This window comes from Zeus faber, assembly GCF_960531495.2.
Source record: "Zeus faber genome assembly, chromosome: 13".
NCBI classification, from domain to species: domain Eukaryota; kingdom Metazoa; phylum Chordata; class Actinopteri; order Zeiformes; family Zeidae; genus Zeus; species Zeus faber.
The window spans coordinates 30,578,417-30,600,560 of NC_137198.1; the positions used below are offsets into that span (position 1 = coordinate 30,578,417).

A 22,144-nucleotide genomic window follows, 5' to 3' on the forward strand; every position below is an offset into this window, starting at 1 on the left:
TGTTTAATAAATGTTTATTTTGATTTCAAAAATCCTTTATTCGTTGAATACAGTACCACAAATTGTATTTAATAATAAACTAGAAAAGCAGACTATTATTTTAATAATGTTGGCAGCCTCATGGCATGTCTAAAATGACGTCAATCCTAATCAGATTTATCCTATATTGCCCCTTTGTGGAGTCAGGTGTATTACCTCCACGATGTATGCCTAATGCCTTAAGTAAACCATGCCATGCCATGCCATACCATGCCATGCCCGCACAGAGAGTGGATTTTCACCGACTACACAGCTATGTGGGGAAGCGTCCTGGACAGGTCAATGTTGACATAGAGAGACGGAGCATTGGAAAACAACAGCAATTTAGATCTTTTTTTCACAAACAGTTTGATAATAAGTTGTCTGAAATACTACTAGTGATTTTATTAGTTATTGTGTGAAAAATATAAAACAACCTTTGTGATTTTGGCTCATTACTTGTATAAAAATTACATTAAAACATGTTGATCTTGTTTAGACTGTCTCACAATATGTCCTATGATCTCTGCATACACTTTAAGTTAAACAAAGTCTTACAGTTATCCAGCTAAAACGTATAAAAAAACTGTTAGTAGTCTAACATAAATAGCTTAATATAACTGAAATGTGGGCCACAACTATAATTGTTTAAATTGATCAGTGGTTTGTTTGGAGGTTTGTTCTGTATTGCATTACTTCTACGTATTACAAATATTTTTATTCTTTGTATTTAAAACGGGTCTTGATCAATAAGAAAATTCGAGAGCAGCTCTAGGTCTCTGGTACAATGTAGACTCATAAAACACTTTTAAATTGATTGCACTCATAACAAAAACATTTCTATGTAGCTTTATCTCATGTCTCCAAGGAGAAGGCTTGTGTAGTTGTAGTCGTGCAGTTGAAAAAGAAGTAGACCTCTCACAAAAAAATAGAGAAATTCTGCGCGGCAACCCGCAGGCCCCTCGCAGCTGACGTGGCCAGTGTAGTGACATGAACAGTGGATTAACAAGGATTAATTAGAAAGGCATTCACTTACAGAACACCACGCTGCACCTGTATGCTGTGCCAACGCACCTGGTGTACTTCTACCATTAAGTGTAAAGCACATAAAACTTCTACCGTTACATTATGTGATTTTCAAGGATGATTTGGCAACGATTTGAGATTGGGCAGAGTTGGGGTAGTCGCGCTGTAGAATCGTAGCTGTCAACGATACTGACTGAGAGACTCAAATCTATCTCTATACGATCCCAATCGACCAGGTCACGATTCAATCAAACATGTTTAATTTCGCGACGTCTTTCCAAAAGCCTCAAATTGTAACGGCAATTTTCAACAGCCAATGGGATCGTGTGCCAGCACAATGGCGACGCCAAAGAAAGCAGCAAGTGGGCAAGTGTGGACTTGAAAAATGGAGGAGTGACTTGTGGAAATGTGGCAGACTCATGAGTGTTTGATAAGTGTCTGCCAGTGCTGCAAGTTCGCTACACAAACAACCAGTAGCGAGCTGTATGGCAACCATGTTTGTTTTGGTGTAAGAAATATTGCAAGATATTATGCATCTCGTGGGAAGATATTCTTGCGAGTGCTGGAGTACCACAAACATCAGTTTGTCTGTTCTCCGCCTTTGGATTTGTAATACTCAAAGACAGCAGTTATGTCAGAAGAGGCGGAAAATCAGCAAATTTCACTTTTCATTTCACTTTTCATTGTCGTTCACGATTGAAAAAATCACTTTATGTAGATGACCTCAGCTTAATATGATATGAAAAGGAGATTTCGCATTTGCAGTGTGTGGGCCGGGTGTTTGCATAATTACGTAGGGTATGTTTCGGCCCTTAGCGTCAACCCCTGGTCTGTATTAGACTGAATTTGTTCCATGTAATATTGGTGGAATGCACGTCAGATGTTATACTGAAAGGTTGTTTGGAATTTTCATTAAGTATAAAATATAAATATGTCGATATAGAATTGTTTCTTACCCCATCTCATCAATATCGAATTTAATCAATATTTAATCGAATTCTGACCCTTTGAGTCAAAATCAAATGCTGGTATTCTGGGTATTGGGCACACAAAAAAGTTAGCAAGTTGGGTTCAGGTGCCTTCAGACTACACAAGTATCAAAATCCTCATGTAGCTGTGGTGTTCACGCAACACGATAATATTTCTTAATTATTTTTGTCTTACAGACGTCTTGAATACTACACGATGTATCCCATACAGGGTGTTCACACTATATCATCCAACACCCAGTGAGCAGCGAGAGCCTTGTGAGACAGTAGGTGTCCCACAAACCCATGAAAGACTTGACGAAACTTGTGTAATGAGGAGCGGTTTGTAGAACAATAATAGAAGAATGGCCTCTCAGGCGTAGAATGCCTGAATTCAACTGGGCCGCGATAGTCTGCGTAAGCATGCTGCTGCACTAATGGTTACATTAATTTAACACGGGTCGTCCACCCAGGGGCCTTAACCAAGACTGGTTCAGGCCCCCTCAAATAATAGACAACTTCACTCGCTTATACTTTTTGTGGGGGTTACGCAACACTCCATGCGCAGCATGGGGAGCCTTGCCCTGAGTAGCAAGGGAGCAGAAACTGCAACAGAGCCTTGAGGTAGACTTAACTGTATGCATATCATATTGATGTATAATTGGAATAAATAGATTGCTTAAACTATGACAAAGTGTTCTCGACTGAAATGCAGCTCATAGTGTCAATTCCGGCGGGGCACGGATTCATGCATGTCACCTCATGACAGTCAGCAGACTGTAGGATGAGTCAGATGTCTGATGGCATGTGCCAAACTCTTTCACTCAATAAGACAGTACTATTTATATCCTCTAACGTCCTACAACCTTGTATATATATATGGCGGTGACTAGGACTGGGTATCAATTAATTAAATAATTTTATAGTATGGACTAAATTGAGAGTCGGGTATCGAAAAACTCTTCAGAGCCAATTTCAATCCCTACATACTCCGGGAGCCAAGTGTAATTTAGTTATGCAGTGATGTTTATTCACAGTATATAATATTTACAATTATTATATTATTAACAATACCAAGCTATGAACAGTGCCATAGGGAAAAAAATATAAAAGATTTTATTGCACATAAAAAAGCTCAGACTTCAGTCTGGACCCGCCTGACCACCACACTGGCGTCCTGTTCTGGTTGTTTCCCTCACAACCTCTGCATGCACTTGCGTACAGTACAGGCAGGAAAGACAAATTTGAAGGGAGCCATGGTTCTAGCATACGGAGAACAAAGAGGGAATCTCTTCTTAAATAATGCCTTCACGGAGCCACTTCAGATGTACAGTCGCCTTAAACATTCAAAAGTCATATTCAGAGGTGTGTAGGAACCAACTACGAAATCCACTGAGAAATGATCAGTAGACTTTCAGAAACAATGCTTTTTTTCTATTTTTGTTTGGGGTATATTTTTTAAAAGGAGGTAATGAACTTTTTTTTTAACTCAAGATACATTTCAGAAGTCCCTTCATTCCAGTCCGTCTCCTTTGAACAAATCTGAATCATTAACCACAGAGCTGGATAGCATCCTTTAAGCCCCCATAACCTATCCAATCCCCCTTCCCCACTCTACCTAATGGCCCTGGATATCGAGATTATCTGTCTGACTATGCCAACAACCTGAAATCCAATTTGGTAAAATGCCTTCAACTCCACCAAAGAAAATTTGAAAAAAAGAGTATACTGTATATATATACACACACACGTACGCACGCACGCTCGCACGCACGCATGCACGCACACTATTTAAATTGATTAGTGACTAGAATTGTCTATATAAGGTTATTTGCTCAACTATCTTTCTTAGACACCTGAAATTCACTTTTTTTCTTTTGCTGCTCTTCCCAAAAAAATGTATTTTGCTCGAGCAAAATACCCATAAGAAATGTTTAAATGTCAAATTAAAACAGAGGTAAGCATCTAATGCACTACGAAAAATGAGGGAATTTGCTGGGATGATTTTTTTTTACAACATACAATATTTTGTAGCTTCTCCACGCTCTCCACACTCCAGAAAACATGGAGCAGTTCATCATGCATCACTGTAGTACAGCTTAATGCTGGAAGGAAAGTACATACCAGAAAAGGCCAAAACCCGAAGTGACAAGACTTGAGAAAAAAGGCAATTTTCTTTCATTTACAAACATTATTTGAGGAATCATTTCAGTGTTTACGCGTAACCATATGAAAGCTAAACACTTGAAATGTGCACATATTTCAAGGTTGATCAAATATTCACCTAGTGCTCTACACTTTACCTCACCTTGAATCCATATAGAGGAATATTTACAAGATAAGTGGGTTAGCATTGTTAGCATTAGCATGTAGGCGCCACGATGAGAGGGACATGCATCCAGGTGGAGAAGTGGTTGCCTGTGACAATGGTCATTATCAACAGACGTTGACCAATTGACCAATCAGAGTGGAGTATTCCACAGAACCGCGTAACAAAGTTGATTAAAATGCAACAAATGTATTTTTAATAAAAACAAAAACCTTTTTATAATATTTTTTTTAAACTTAAATGCTAAATAAATATATTATAAATATATTAATAAACCCCTTATCATTTGTAGAATACATGCTGGTCACAGCAACTCTTGTTGCTTAGTGATCAAATCGGGGCCCTTTCCCCTGCTTGGAGGCGCCACGACATAATACCGACCTTCTACACCAGATCCAACTGGGATAAGTCATGTTTACCCCCATTGTAGTTCCAGTTTTCCTGGACCTAAATGACTGTTTTTCAATACATGGTGTCGTCCAATGTTTATGTTTTTGTGTAAATGTTGTTTGGTTCTATGTTTATTTGTCTCACCCGTGGTGATTCTCCCCCTCTTGGAGTCGTGATCAGTTGTTTATAGACCCAAACATGATAAATAGTTCTCCAAAGAGGGGGGTTGATGGTGGCTCTCCATAACCAAAAACTGTGCACTTGTCATTCTATAGGTCGTCCACAGGGCAGAGTTATTGCAGCAGTTCTGATGATTTAAGAATTAATAAAGAGTTGCATTACAGCCGTTTATATCCCACCGCAAGTGGACACCGACGCAGCTCTGTCGGATCTGTACGATGTGTTGTGCGGATTTCAGAACAGACATCCCGACGCGGCTGTGGTGGTGACTGGGGACTTTAACAGGACCAACCTTAAAAAACTTCTTCCGAATTTCCACCAACACATCACGTGGGCCACCAGGGGAGACAGAACTCTGGACCATTGTTACACTCCTTACAAGAACGGATACAAGCCCGTGTCGCTTCCTGCTTTCGGGAAATCAGATCACGCCGCGATCTCGCTGCTTCCTGTTTACAGGCCTCTGATCGCGCGGGATCTGGTGATGACGAGGGAAGTGAAGCGGTGGACGGACCAATCAGAGCCTGCGCTTCAGGACGCTCTGACTGACGTAGACTGGGACATGTTCCAAGCAAGTTCAAGTGACGTCAGCGAGTTTACGGAGGTTGTAGTGAGTTTTGGTCCAGGTCCACCGTTGTTCCTGTCCCGAAGATCGCCTCTCCAACCTGCCTGAATGACTACCGTCCGGTGGCACTCACCTCGGTGGTCATGAAGTGTTTCGAGAGGCTGATTAAGGATTACATCTGCGCCTCCCTCCCCCGCACCTTGGACCCGTTGCAGTTCGCGTACCGGCAGAACAGATCCACGGATGACGCGGTCTCCCAGGTACTGCACACCACGCTCACGCATCTGGATGGCCAGAAGGGGGCCTATGTGAGAATGCTGTTCATTGATTATAGTTCAGCTTTCAACACCATAGTTCCCACCAGACTGGCTGTCAAGTTGTTGGAGCTAGGATTGAATGCTCCGCTGTGCACCTGGATCCTGGACTTCCTCACAGGCCGCCCCCAGGTGGTCAAGGTGGGGAAGTACATGTCAAGCTCCCTCACCCTGAATACAGGATCCCCCCAGGGTTGCGTCCTCAGCCCCCTACTGTACTCCCTGTACACACATGACTGTGTGGCCAGGTCCAGCTCCAACACCATCATCAAGTTTGCTGACGACACCGTGGTCGTGGGCCTGATCACCGACTGCGATGAGAAGGCCTACCGCGAGGAGGTGGCTGACCTGTCACTCTGGTGCCAGGACAACAGCCTACACCTGAACGTCAGCAAAACCAAGGAGCTGATTGTGGACTTTAGGCGTGGATCACAATCGAGGACGCACGCGCCCTTGTGGATTAATGGGACTTCTGTCGATAGGGTGAGCAGCTTCAGATATCTGGGAATCCACATCACAGAGGACTTAACATGGACTGTTCACACAGACACTCTGGTGAGAAAGGCGAGGCAGCGTCTTTACCACCTCAGGCAGCTGAGGAAATTCCGGGTCTCGGTGAGGATCCTCAAGTCCTTCTACTCTGGAGCAGTGGAGAGCATCCTGACAGGCAACATCACTGCCTGGTTTGGGAACTGTACTGCCCAGGACAGGCGGGCCCTGCAGAGGGTGGTGCGTTCAGCTGAACATACCACTGGAACTACCCTCCCCCCCTTGCAGGAGTTATACACCAGGAGGTGTAGTAGCAGAGCCCGTAGGATCATGAAGGATCCTCATCACCCCAACAACGGACTGTTTCAGCTGCTGCGGTCAGGCAAGCGCCTCCGCAGTCACGCAGCGAGAACAGAGAGACTGAGACGGAGTTTCTTCCCTCAAGCCATCAGAACTGTCAACGCTGACCTCACCAGGGGTCCTAACTGAGCCATGCACTAGGCTCCACTACCTACTGTACTGTATGTAGCATACTGTACCGCATACTGTGTCACTGTTCAGGGTTGTTCGTGATGCCGTATTGCTGCGCCGTACTGTTGTATACTGTGCTGTATTATCCCAAACACTACCTCACACTATTCACATTCACATGCCACTTTAATTCACATGCCACTTTAAATGCACATATCTGTATATACATAGGCATATTCCTTCAACCTATTCCATTTTATTTCAATTTATTTTTTATTGTATTTTATTCTATATATTTTTTATCTTATTCTATAAGTATTCCACTTACTGTATTACGTTTTAGGAGTCAGTTAGTCGGTCTATTAGAAAGGAATTTTCTACTTTTTATTTTATTTTATTTTTGTACTTTTTCCTAGGACTTATTGTGTGCTCTCACCGGGTGCGTTGCATTACATTTCACTGCATATATGTATGGAAGTATGTATATGTATGTGACAAATAAAAATCTTGAATCTTGAATCTTGAATCATTGGAGGTTGAGAACTTGAACTCCACTTGCAGACTAACGCTGCCCTAGACGCAATGGCATAGAAATACTCAAATACTCATGCCCAGCATGCTGACAGCACAGGTAATAAAAATGAAATACTATAAAAAAAGCAATATTATTTATCACAGACCACAGACAGTCTTGATTTTGGCAAACCATAAAATCTCTCTCTGCCAACTCTTGCTCTTCAGAGCTGCCTCCCAATACTGTTGTGACTGCATACTTGTGTCAAATAAATCTGAGATGCTTAATTGTTTCAACAAACATTTTATAGCCTCCAGTTCTTTGTTTGGAACATTATCTGATGGCAAATCACCCACTCCCCCCCTCCCGACTAAAGGAGGATAGTAAGGCCTTAAAGGACCTAGACCCTAAAAAACCGACAGGCCCTGACAATCTCCCTCCTTACATCTTACGCCTGGCTACAGATACTATAGCTGAACCAGTGTCTGTGAGAGAAAAATGCATATAATCAACTATTTGAATGAGGACAATAGCTTTTTCCTGTTGAGTGGGGTTTAAAACATTGCCTCTGTGTCTCCAGGAGCATCCCCCCCCCCCCCCCAGAGTTTATGTAGAGAGACTGTTCTTTCTCTACATTGTCAATTCTAACCTTGAGGAACAAGATCATATCTCTTACTGTATGAAGATGAAGAAAGCATTATAAGGGATTGTAATCTGCGTCTGCCACCAAAAGTTTGCAAGTACCTGTGAATTCACTGTTTGATGGTAACACCCGGAGGACAATTGAGGGGCACAGTCTTGTAAATGACTTCTAAACAATCGCCACACCCTCTGTTTTGTATAAAGCCCTCTTCGTCAGAAATATCAGCAGAATGGTCAGAACACTGCTTTGGAGCAGTACTTAATCTTTCTCTTTATTCTGCAGAATAAATATCTTTAAAATATCTTTAATAAATATCTTTTCTCAGTTTTTGTTTTCTTGTAGCGGCAGATTAACCTCACCAATCATGCAGGAGAATTTCTTTGACATGTCATGTTTTTTCTCTCTCTAATACAAAACAATGCCATTATTGATGTGGAATCTGCCTATGTTCTCTCCTTATTGAAAGGCGGTGATCCCATGACATTGAATATCTACAGACCAATTTCCAAGCTCTCAATTTTAGCAAAGGACCTTGAAAGGCTGGTGAATGACCAGATCAAGGAATAAATGTGCTTGAAAAATGTTTTATCTCCTCACCAGTCTGGTTTAAGGAAGCAACACAGTATAGTAACTGCTTCCATAAAATTAGTACATTATATTGTGGAAGCCTTGGATGCCAAGAACTATTGTACTGCCCTTTTTATTGATATGTCCAAGGCATTTGATACTGTTTGATCATGGAATCTTATGCCACAGACTATCAGATATAGGCCTGTTAGACCAAGTTGTTGGTTGGTTCTTAAATTACCTCTCCAACCATAAGCAATTTGTGCAAAGTGGTCTTTCCTCCTGCTTTCTTAATGTCACCCAAGGTGTGCCACAAGGTTTGGTTTTAGGACCCACCCTATCCACTATTTATGTAAATGATGTGGGTCAAAATATGAATGCATCTGAACATCTTCATGGTGATAATACTATTCTATATATTTGCGCAAGCACTGTTGCCCTGGCATTTGAATGTCTGCAGTCTGCATTTGACACTAGTCAGTCGCACCTGTTCCACCCCAGACTGGTGTTAAATGCAGATACAACCAAGGCCATATTCTTTTCTAACAAAAAGATGGTGCCAGCTGTTCTTCCCTGCATCATATCTGTACAAGGTATCCCTATTGAGACTGTGACTACCTCCAAATATTTGGGCAACAAAATTGATGAAAACCATCTTTTAAATTTCATATTGGTCATCTTAAAAAATGGGCTTCTTTATTAGAAACAAATCTTGTTTTTCCTTGAATGCTAGGAAAAGGCTCGTTGCTGCCACTTTTTTACGCGTCTGCTGTCTATCACAGATATCTGAGATTATCAACTGATTGTAAAACCCCTCACACACCATTATACTTTGTATTCTTAAGTCAACTGCTCTTATAACTTTTTTTATAAATCCATCCTTGGACTGCTGCCCACCTATTTATCCACTTACATGTCACGTAAACAGTGCTGCTATAGCCTACCCTCCTAGGGCTCACTCTCTCCATCCCCTAAGTCCGAACAGAATTTGGTAAAAGGCCCTCTCCTGCTCTGCCCCCACAGTAAGAAGAATCCAGACTGCGATTGTTGAAATTTACATCGTTATCTGTTTCACCTTTGGGTTCCTTATTGTTATGAGTTCGAGTATCGTTTGGTGAGGCAGCGTTGTGCTTTTTTCAGATTCAAGGACACTACAGCATGCTAGCAGGAGGAGCCTGGGATCGAACCAGCAACCTTTGGATCACTAGTCCACCAGCTCTACCGCCTGAGCTACCATCCCCATTAACCAACCTGGTGCGCACCAGGCCAGCACTGCCACAATGCACAACGGCCTACACACGTGCACAAAAAAACCTGTGGGTGCTTAGGACCGTGATCAATGGCTACATCATCCAGTTGGCCCATCATTCGCCCACTTTCAGGGGAAAAGTTGAGTCCGTAATCCTGGACTATCAGGCAGAGATTCTTGCAAGGGAGAACCAGGCCAAGGGAGGCTACCATTTGAGCTCCAGTACACCGCAAACATCAAGACTGTATCTTTGTCTTTATTGCTGGTGCTCACCTTGGCGAAACGAGTGGGTGAGCTGCAGGCACTGTCAGTCCACCCATCCTGCATCTAGGTCATGAGTGGAGGAGATGGAGTGGTCATGCGCCCTAATGTAACCTTGACACCGATGTTCGTTATCCCCCCATTTCGGAGTCAGGTCACTGAGTTTAGCTGCCTTCTCCCCAACGCCTTTTGAGTTGACGGAGCATGAGAGGCTTAACACTTTTTGTTTGGGCTCTGCAGTGTTATGTGGACCGCACTAAGGACTTAAGGCCAGTTGTTTGTGTGCTTCGGCGCCCAGGCAAATGGTAGCCCCCTATCCAATGATGACTGATAGGAGGACAGACCTGGCTTACAGAAACATGTCATTGAAGGACCCACAGGACCTGTGCACACACTACACAAGGGGAGTGCCCTCCTCTTGGGCACTATTTGGAGGGTTGTTGGAAGAGGAAAAAGTATGTTGGGCAGCTTCTCGGAGCTACCCACACAAATTTGTGCAGTTTTACATGTTGGACGTTACGAGGTTAGCGCTGCCACATGCCCTGTTTGGTGCACAGATTTGAGTATACAGGTGCTACAGAAAGTATCCCACAAGCATTTTCCTCACAAGTCTGCTGGCCTGTCTCAGACAGACACTCCAGTGGGGGGTACGTTATTAACTGGACCTCCCTCGGGTGATCTTCACACTGTCATGTGATGGTCTATGGTCCCATGAGTAATAGATTGCAGTCCCTGCGATAGGGAACGTCTGGGTTCCCTGAGAAGGGACCAGATCTATTACAGCGCTGTGGTACGGTGCCCCTCCGAGGCGCTCAGGAAAGGAAGAGAGGAAGTGAGGCTGAGGTTTATATACCCCCACACAGAGGCCGGATGGAAGCAGCGTTGTCACTTCCTCTGCAATTAGGGATGAATGCAGATTCTTAGATTCTATTACATGATCGGAAGATCAGTCCCATAAATAATACATCTGGTCCCTTCTCAGGGAACCATGGTTGCCATTGCAACCTAGATGTTTTTCTAAGGGAATTTGCACATACATTGTTTTTCTGTTGATATGATTGCAAAAGTATTCTCTCATATCACAGTCAATAAAGGTAATTGGACTGGTTATATATAATCTTGTGGCTGCCAACTTTGTGGTCCATTGGGATGGAGCTGTGTCCTGGTTTAGGAATTGGAGAAATCTGGTCACCCTATAATCAAGTAAGTGAAATGTAAACATTAATTTGTGCTCAACCACACCCATGGTGTTCCACCTATCACCAGATAAATATATTATGTATTACTTACTAGTAGGACGACAGGCGCAGTAGAACTACAACTGCTGCTTCTCCATCAGCTCCTGATGACTAGACAGACAACGATGTACACCCAAACACAAGTTCATGCACTAGCCATTTCATCCAGCATTATTCAAGCACAAATTTTGCTCCAGCCCATTGCTCGGTGCAGCATGCTACGAAACTGAGCGCGGCAGATTCCGGTCAGACTTAGTGACGAGCCCCTCTCCTACTGTAGCTCACGTTACAGCATTTCCCGCCTTTAAAGGCCACTTCCCATTGTGACAGGACAGCATGTCTGATGGACTCAGGGCAGTGTTTACTGGATTTTTTTTTTAGGCTCAAGACATCAGCGGGTGCAATATAGAGGTTGATGCAGCACCATCAGAGCCATAACTACTGGTTCAACACAAGAGCTCAGTGCATAGAGTTATTCTTACCCTATGCAGACAGCTGCCGTAAGAACAGCTGCCTTTAAACCACCTATGTTCAAAATTCAAATGACAGGCTTGTTGATACTCAACTCTTAGGACGCAATTCAACCCTCGGAAAACCAGTTTCACAATGTCACTCAGTATGTGAATTATTTAAGATCAAAATACCGAGTAAACAGATGTTCATAGACTTGTGAGTGGGAATTCTACTGACAAGTACAACATCAACATCTTACCACAGGAGCCAAAGCCAACAAAGACTTCAGCAGAACAAATACCATGGGCACCATCTTTGTGAAAAAAATGTACCGTATTTTCGCGACTATAAGGCGCATATAAACGTCTTTTTTTTTCCTCAAAATGTGCGGCGCGCCCTATAGTGCGGTGCGCCCTATGTGTGTTGTTACTGCGGACGTTGTTGAGACCACCATGAGAACGTTAAAGGGGGAAGTGTGGGCGTGGATTGTGTATAAAAGAACAGGTATGTGCTTTATGCAGAACATTGTTGTCTTAACAACCCTTAAAATGGCAAAGAGACACGCCTATGAAGCACAGTTTAAACTGAAGGCTATCAGCTACGCAGAGGAACATGGAAATCGAGCAGCCGCGAGAGAATTCAAGATTAATGAATCGATGGTTCGCAAGTGGAGGAAGATGGAAAACGAACTCCGACAGGTGAAGAAGACGCAGCTGAGTTTCCGCGGACATAAGGCGAGGTGGCCCGAGTTGGAGGAAAGACTCGAGCGGTGGATCATCGAGCAAAGAACGAGTGGGGCGAGCGTTTCGACGGTCACTGTTCGACTAAAAGCAGTAACGCTAGCGGAAGAAATGAAAATTGAACATTTTCAAGGAGGTCCGTCGTGGTGCTTTCGTTTTATGAAACGGTGCCATTTTTCCATCCGGACCAGGACTACAGTAGCGCAGCAACGTCCGGCGGATTATAATGAAAAGCTGGCGAGCTTCCACTCCTACTGCAGCAAACACATCGCCGACAAACGCATCCAGCCAAGCCACATCACCAACATGGACGAGGTGCCGCTCACTTTCGACATCCCGGTGAATCACACGGTGGAGAAGAAGGGGACCAGCACGGTAGCGATACGCACAACGGGGTATGAAAAGGCGTCGTTTACTGTTGTGCTTGGCTGCCAAGCAAATGGACAGAAACTGCCGCCTATGGTGATTTTTAAGAGAAAGACTTTGCCTAAAGAGACTTTTCCAGCTGGAGTCGTTATTAAGGCAAATGAAAAGGGCTGGATGGATGAGGAGATGATGAAAGAGTGGCTGAGGGAGGTGTATGTAAGGAGACCAGGTGGTTTTTTTCCACGCATCACCATCGCTGTTAATCTGTGACTCCATGCGTGCCCATCTCACAGCCGATGTGAAAAACAAGGTGAAACAAATGAACGCTGTGCTTGCTGTTATTCCGGGAGGTCTGACAAAGGAACTACAACCGCTCGACATCGGTGTGAACCGGCCGTTCAAAGTAAGGCTGCGAGCGGCGTGGGAGCGATGGATGACCGACGGAGACCACAGTTTCACGAAAAGTGGAAGGCAGCGCCGGGCAAGTTACGCCACAGTTTGCGGATGGATTGTAGATGCTTGGGCTAACGTGTCTGCTGGCACTGTTGTTCGAGCTTTCGCAAAAGCCGGCATCATTTCCGAGGAGCCGCACGGCACGGAAAGTGACTCTGACAGCGAAGAAGGGGAAACTGGCATGTCTGATTTAGCGCAGCTGTTTAATTCAGAAACAGAGGATGATGACTTCGATGGGTTTGATTAATACTTTGTAATAAATACATGAATAAAGCACAAACATACTCAGTTTTGCTCCCGCTCTATTTTTAAATACGCAGTAGAGGTATTTAAACGTAGTAGAGGATATGTACCGGTATATAAAACCCGCGCCCTATAATCCGGTGCGCCTTATGTGTGTGTTAAATACAGTAATGGCACACATAACTGAGACTGCGCCTTTTAGTACGGTGCGCCTTATGGTCGTGAAAATACGGTACCTTTGAAGTCAACAGTCAAAACATCGAATGCATGCTTAATGTTAGTCAGGGCTATTTCTCCTTAACAAACTCAAGGACAGATCGTTCATCAGTCAGTCCTTAACACATTTCGCCCATGCCTCACTGAGCAGGCACTGACATTCAGTTTAACAGCGTGGTATGGGTCTCTCAACAAATATAGACAATTAAGTTAGAGATGATATCGCGGAGCTGTAAAAATGATATCAAGTAGCTTTATGAGAAGCTCACAATAAAGAAAGGACAATGCAAAATGGATCTTCCAACACATCCCTTAAATCACTGCTTTTAGACTTCCTGTCATTTTTAAATGTAAATAATAATAAAAAAAACATGAGGGACAAAAACTGGCAGCTGAATTTAAAGAGTACAACCTTGTTTACTGCTTTACTATTGTGAAATGTTCTACTATGCTGAAGCTTCTCACTGTGTTTAAATGCAGTCCAATGGGGCAAATGTTTAAGCCAAAAAAAAAAGAGAAAAAAACATCAAATAGCTTGCAGAGCTAGTTCTGTCAGAGAGCTTGACAGCGCCACACGCTTCCACACCCTTATGGGCCGGCCTATTTAAGCCAATCCCTTTTGCCCTACCTGCCTTGCTGACTGCTTTGCTTGCTGTTTTTCTGTACTCCATCCACCTCCCCTGTATCCACCTGTTGGGCTCCACTCTTCTATCCAGGGAGGGCATTTAAGCTCATCCCTCCAATATTTCTAGCTCATTTAGTATGCCTAGGTTTCCTGTAATCCTCGCCGGGGGTGATCAGCAGTAGAGAGTAGAGGGGAGTGATGAGCAGTAGAGATAACCTTTTGGAAAACGGGAAGATCACAATGGACAGTCTTTATATGTCAGAGAGTCTGTAAACATTATACCAAAGAAAAACGTGGGAAAACCATGCATTTTATCAGGTATTTCGGGATTTTATTGAATCTTTTGTATTTCTACAAATCCAATGCTCTTTTGGCTATATCCGTGCTAATGTAAGAGACTAGGAATGGGAAATTGCACTTCCTTCTGGAAAACTACTGTAGCCTACATTCAAGCTAATGTGTACTGCAGCAATTGCAAAATGTGCTTTTAAATAAATTGTGTTGTTACTAATATTGAAAAAATTAAGACTGATGATGACTATAATGTGGCTGTAACAAGCTTAGACATCTTCTGAAACAGAGTGTTGAGTTTCTCAACAGTAAAAAAAATTTAACTAGGTTGTGCTATAAAGAGTCAGAGACATTATGAGACCATCATTTTACAAATTGAAAAATGTACTATCACATCTCTTGCCAGACAAAGTAAATAAGCAACTTCCATACCATTCAAAACCATGATTGAACCATGATAGAATTTTGGATAAGAATGGCAGAAAAAAAATCTACTGGAATAAGTAGGAGAAGATCCTAGGGTGCTAGAGGAATGGGTGAAGCTGATGGACAATGAAAGTTTATCAAACTTGACCCGATAAGGGCTTGTGTCCACTAAGCACCTTTTTTGGTGTCTTTTTTTAAAATTCATTACTGATGGGGACAGAGTACATGTGCCCACCAAGGGAAGAAGTGCATCTTTTGCCGGAGTGCTTCCAGTAGAAAATTCTTTACATTTTTAAAAACATTCACATCTATTAATGATTTTAAGGGGTATCATAAAGAATGCAGTGAGGGAGGAGTCATTGTTTTTCTTGAGAGGCCATGGTGCTTGAATAGCTGTCATTCTGTTTTATTGTTCATTTGTATATCATGGACCTGTTTTATATAGTTGATTTTATGTATGTATTAAGTATGTCTGCTACCTTGGCCAGGTCTCCCTTGTAAAAGAGATTTTTGACTTCCTGGTTAAATAAAGGTAAAATAAATAAAATAAATAAAAAAGCCGTCTCTTGTCATTATCACTTTTATTTCCAACTAACCAAACACATATACAGCAGCACAGTTCTGACTAGAAAAAAGTTGAAATGTACAGATATTTTGAAAAAGGGACTCTATAAAGCAATCTAGATCGGAAGTTTTCAGCTGGTCTAGCCTTAGCATCCAGATTTGTCATCAGTAATTACATCACAACCCAAACATAATTTAAGATGCTCATTGCAGCGTTGTAATTTTTTTCCCAAAATGAATGGTCCAGTAATGCACCAAGTGTACAACGCTTTGGCACACCGCTGAAAACAGTCAGCTTTGATGTGGAAAGGATGAGCTTAGGAGGTGACAATCTGATTCACAATTTAGTTTGATCTGGCTAACAACTGATGACAACTGATGAAAATTACATAACCAGGAAAAAGTCAAGGTGCAATGATGTACACAAAGCCAGCCAACTAACTAGGAACTACTTTATCATCGAGGTTCTTGAAAAATACCTCCTTTATAGTTAAACAAAGGGCAACTGTAGAAGCTATCTGTAAAAATGACTGAATAAGTAAATATATACGTAAAACTTCACTTTAACTCTATGTGCCACTTTTTACAAGACCTCCCAAAGTATACTGCTCGTCCTCGGCTATTTCACAATAGTCTGTAATGCCTGAATGTCTATTGCATGGCCCTCCCCATCCTTTCACAAGACCACCAGCCACTGTCAACACAGTGCAATCAGATTGCCCCCTGAAGTCTGACCATTTACAAGCAACGCTAATTAAATATCTATGACCTCGGCTCACGTTGAAAGTATGAAAGTATTGACTCCACAAATGGCTTTATATTCATATGGCCAAATAAATTCAGTATCTTGTGTGAGAATGTCTTTTGCATGAATTCTTTGAATGTCAACAATATAGAGCCCTTTGTCTCCAAAAGAAACCTTAAAATAAAGTAATTTGCAGCCAAGGAAAAAACTCAATTTCATCCAAATATGAAACCCTGCCACGGTCCAAAACCTTGCAACTTTTTTCTTCTTCTCCGAGAACATTGTGTCAACAGTTTTGCTGTTGATGCCCACAAAAGTTGCCTAAACATATTGGAAATGAAGATGGTTAATTCAATAAGCCATGCTTCTGAAAACGGCCGGGTATTGCCTGAGAAATTATTTTTGGATTTTAATACAATTTTTGCTGAAACTGTGCGTTTCTCCAAACAAAACAAAAAAAAAAGTGTTTTTATTGTCGATGTATTTGTTTTAATTATTAAATTTATCTAATGAGTTACCTGATCTAATCAGGCAGGAGTCTCAGTGGACTATGACATTCGCGGATGACATTGTGATCTGTAGCCAGAGTTGGGAGCAGGTTGAGGAGAGCCTGAAGAAGTGGAGGCATGCATTAGAGAGAAGAGGAATGAAAGTCAACAGCAGTAAGACAGAATACATGTGCCTGAATGGGAGGGAGGGAGGGCGGCGAAATGCTGAGAATGCAAGGAGTGGAGGTGGAGAAGGTGGATGATTTAAAGTACTTGGGGTCGACCATCCAAAGCAGCGGAGAGTGCGGGAGAGAGGTGAAGAAGAGAGTACAGGCAGGGTGGAGTGGGTGGAGTAGAGTGTCCGGAGGGATCTGTGACCGAAGGGTTCCAGCAAGAGTGAAGGGGAAGGTCTACAGGACGGTAGTGAGACCAGCTATGTTGTAGGGTTAGGAGGCGGTGGCACTGACAAAAAGGCAGGAGGCTGAACTGGAGATGGCCGATTTAAGGATGTTGAGAATTTCATTGGGAGTGACAAGCATGGACAGGATTAATAATGAGTACATTAGAGGGACAGGACAGGTTGGACAGTTTGGTGAAAAAGTGAGAGAGGCAAGATTGAGATGGTTTGGACACGTGTGTAGGAGAGATGAGAGTTACATTGGGAGAAGGATTCTGAGGATGGAGCTGCCAGGCAAGAGGAAAAGAGGAAGGCCAAAGAGAAGGTTTATGGATGTGGTGAGGGAGGACATGCAGGCGGTTGGTGTAAGGGAGGAGGATGCGCAGAACAGAATGTATTGGAGGCAGATGATCCGCTGTGGCGACCCCTAACGGGAGCAGCCAAAAAGGGAAGAAGATCTAATGGATAAAGATCACTGCAAGCAAATAAGCAACTGGATAGCTTATTTTCTCATCTCCAATTTGGTCAGAAACATATTTTGGTGGACTGAGAATGTGAAATAAGGGAAAGTTACAGAATAAACAGAGCGAAACCCGGAAACCATGCTCAAACACCATTGACTCACAGAACCCGGGAACTTTTACTCAAACCCCATTGGCTCACATAACTCGTGGCCTCCGGATGGTGGCTCCACCCACTGAAACAGCCCATTTTCAGACAGTGTGGATTGGATGCATGTTAGAATGGCTCGAATACACAATCTGAGTGGTATTTAAAAAAAACCACATCAAAAACAGGTTTTGGGGACCTCACAGACCGATATTAACTTGTGTAAAAGGGAGCATAATAGGTCCACTCATCATAATGAAGGTTAGTTTAAGATTTTTCAAATAATTTGGTTTGAAAACTCTTATCAGTCTGGTACTCTTGTGATGAATATCAGCTTGGTTTTATATTACCTCAAGTCTCGGCTCTATAGGGTGTGCTAAAATCACAAAATGTGTGATCCCCTGTGATCACCCGTCCTTGCTGAATCCTGCAGTTTGTGCACTACTTGGATGGAGAAAAAATGTCTTTGAATGCACGATGCTGTCTTTTGAAAGTCTATTGAAAGTTGTTTGGTCTATTACTCCATTAGTTGGGTTTATTTGATTCAACTATTAACTAAAAATGTTTCTTTGTCGGTATTTCTCATGACTTGACAAGGCACATTCACAATTAAATCACTTTCATGTTTTTTCTTCCCTCATAAATTATTGTACTATTCAAACTATTTATGTTTTACTTACCGTGTTTGTGTATTAATACTGTTATATTTGCGTGTATTTTTCAAATAAATTACCTTGTAGCCTGTGGTATTGTATGGTGTATTTAATTTGTAATAAATTGGTACAAGTGTTGTGTAGCAATTCAATAAAGCATTGTGCTGGTCGTGGTTTCTCATGAGTCTTGTCGATTCCAACAAATTTAGTTTTGGAACCGATTCAGAATTGGCACTGGTTTTGAAACAGAGCCCTAACTCAAGAACAAAAGACGTACATGAGGAAGACACATGGGACATGGGAGAAAAACCCCATTGACATGTTGAAAGAGTACACACAATATTTTTCCTATAGCACAGTTGGGACAGCCCTATGGACTCTCTCATTCCAGTTAACTTCATCGAAATTGTAAATTACTGACAAATTGTAACCCAGGTGTACTTTGTAAAGATGATGTTGTGGTATGGGGGGGGGCTGTAAAAAACACCAGAACCAAATATATCTATGTTTGTTTGAATTGATATGTTTGTTTGACTGAAACAATAAATTCAAATGAAATACACATAAATACACAAAGAAGCGGTATTAGTTAAACTCAGGCAGAAACAACCAAAAAAATTCAAATTATATGAATATCCTGAGTTATTTACTCACGGTACGATCCATAAACATGAAGTCAAAACATTAAAATTTTGAACAAACATCACATCATCCTGTAATACTAGAGCATGTAACTGTAACTGTAACTGTCGCCTTCTAACCGGGTCGGGGGTCGTATTTCGCACAAAAGAGGGATAAAAAGCTAGATTGTTAGCCATTAAACTTGTGATTGCGTGAGTTCGAGCCACATTGAGTTAGAGGCCGGATATGTACGCACTATAAAAAGGATAGCAGCTTGAAAATCTGTCAATCTTGTGTCTACTTTACATGCCATCTATTCCCCTTTAAGACTTTCCTTCGCTTACTCTTTCACACATTGCAGTCATAAGCCAACAGTGTGAAACAAAACATCAAGTTAGAGACTTATGGGGTTGTGACCAATTAGCATCAAAGCATAAAAACTGTCCATATCATGTTTCATATTAAGATATATCTCCCGTCACTGATTTCCCTTAAAATTGTGACAGTCAGTGTACGGTATCATATAATCCGTATAAAACACTAGAACTGATGCTTCCCCATCCAGACAAACAGTAAGCCAGCATACTCACCAAGTCGTTTAACAAAAAAATAAAATAAATAAAATAAATAAAATAAATAAAATAAATAAATAATAATAATAATAATAATAATAACAATAATAATAATAATAATAATAATAATAATAATAAACAAACAAACAAACAAACAAATAAATAAATAAATAAATAAATAAATAACTTGATGTGGGTCTTTTTCAGGGGGCTTCTTCAGTTGAGTCAAAGACAAACATTATGTAACTGCTGCATTGAGGCCAAAAAACAGCTGAACAAAGAACAGAAAGCTGCCCGGTTGTCCGAGCTCTACTGTATACCTTTCCTTAACCCGTTTCTCTATTATCCCAGTACCAGTACATTCAGCACACCCAATTTACCCGGTACTACCCTGAGACACATGCAGCCTGCCTGCTGCACCATTCAGAGACACTGACCGCATGAACAGAATATCTAACTAGTGGTTAAATAAATCCATGCACGCACACACACACGCGCACATACGCACGCACGCACGCACACACACACACACACACACACAAATACACACACACACACACACACACACACACACACACACACACACACTTTACACACAGCACACACACAAACGACTGCTTGTGGTAGTGGGTGTCCAATGTTTTGTTTCCACACATTGCGTAAATGCGCATCTCTCTGGAAGGAGGTTGCTGCCTCTTTACAGTTCCTTCCAGAAACCACACTGCACCAAGTGTGATGCACTGACCAGACCAGACTCAATCTGTCCTAGTGCTGGGATGAGGGACGCTGTACCGACTACACACATAATAAATATACTGTACATATATATATATATATACTGTATATACTGCATATACTCTATGTATACTCTATGTATACTGTATATTTATACAAACCTGCACAGCACAAAGTGAATGAAAGGAAACTCACCATGTTAACTTCTGACACCATATCAATACTGGCGATGTCAATACTCATGCCAACGTCCACCGGGGCACCTTAGGATGGGGGGGGGATAGTCCAATTCAAGATCACACTCATTTACTGTTATACACACTACTGCAGTGGTTCTCAACGTGGGTTCCGGGGGTCCCGAGTAAAAATGATTAACAGTTAAACTTCACCATTATTTAATTTAAAAGACGTTGGTACCATGAGATCACTATTGACTGTTTTGATAAAAGTTTCAGTGTTATATCCCTATCTATAGTATAGACAGGTATGGAAGTCATGTCTAACAATCAAAAATGTTCTCAGATTGGTCGATCAAATAGGGTAGGCCTGCGTGGCTTAGTGTGTATCAATTTGGGGGTCCTTGCTGTGAAACCGGTTGAGAATCACTGCTATAACGCACCCCCACCCCCCACCCCCACCCCACCGAAATGCGTCTTTACCTCCAAAGTCGGGCCTCAGACGGATGTCGTAGCCCTTGAGCAGCTTGTCCACGGTGGCTTTCACGTAGGACATGTTGCTCGGCTCGTTAGCGCTGATGGAAGGGAAATTGGAAAAAGCTAAATATCGGTTCAGAATGAAAAATGAGAGAATGACACGGTCCGCAGCACGGTTGGGATGGTCTCACCTTTGCGCCCCGCAGACCACGGCCACCATGAGGGAAAGACCCCCGATCCCCCAGAGCCTGCGCTCCAGACCGGTCCACATCACGAAGTCCTGTCCAGGATGGATGACTTCGGAGACGGATCTTAATGGATCTTTAACTCGGTCACTGCCGACCGTCCCGAAATGTCCCGAGACCGACGCGTGCAAACGGGCTCCCGCACCGACATCGACGCGTGCACTCTATCCGTCGTAAGAAATACAATTTGGAGAATTTTCTTTGGCAACAATAATAGAAAAAAAAAAAGCGCAGGGTGCTCGCTTTCCCCGCGCAAGCCTCGACGTTGGCGCAGTAACGACAAAAAAAAGTCGCGGAGATTTTCAAGCGGTCGCCCCGAACCGTATCGATGGGCAAAGGAGAGACTCCGCACGCACACCCCTCCGAGGTATTTCCAGCGTTTCGGAAAATCTGCAAGCAGCACGGTCAGACATCCAGCTCGTTCTTTCCGCGGTGGGTTAAGATCCCCGCAAAGATCCCCTCCCCCCACCCACCCAACCGTCAAGCTCCGACTGTATGGGGGGCTGGCGGGGGCGGGAGTGGAGATCGCGCACTGCAACACAAGCACGTCCGATTCAATACAGCCACTCGTCACGGGCCGCAGACGAATTAACGATGCCCCCCCCCCCCCCCCCCCGCAAAAAAAAAAAGGAGAAGAGCCAGACAATGCGTTAAAACGGATTGATGAAAATTAATGACGATTATAAGGTTTTTAAGACGTATAGACTGCATTGGTCCATAGACTTTGAATATAGGGCCGTATTATACAAACTTTCAACGACTTTCTATACCACCACCCATCATTTTACAGTTTGCTTCGGGTCATTGCCTTGCTGGAATACCTTATC

General features: G+C 42.6%; 1 protein-coding gene across 1 annotated transcript in view; it reads right to left on the minus strand.

Moving 5' to 3' along the window:
* The window catches only part of gabrb1 (gamma-aminobutyric acid type A receptor subunit beta1), a gene marked incomplete at both ends in the record, with an annotated part of 98,446 nt that extends 77,103 nt beyond the window's left edge, over positions 1-21,343 (minus strand). The window contains 3 exons of the mRNA XM_080011739.1: positions 20,615-20,682; positions 21,079-21,170; positions 21,264-21,343. Of these exons, the coding sequence (XP_079867865.1) occupies positions 20,615-20,682; positions 21,079-21,170; positions 21,264-21,343 (240 nt within the window). The remainder of the gene's footprint in view (positions 1-20,614; positions 20,683-21,078; positions 21,171-21,263) is intronic.
* Between the last annotated feature and the right edge of the window lie 801 nt (positions 21,344-22,144).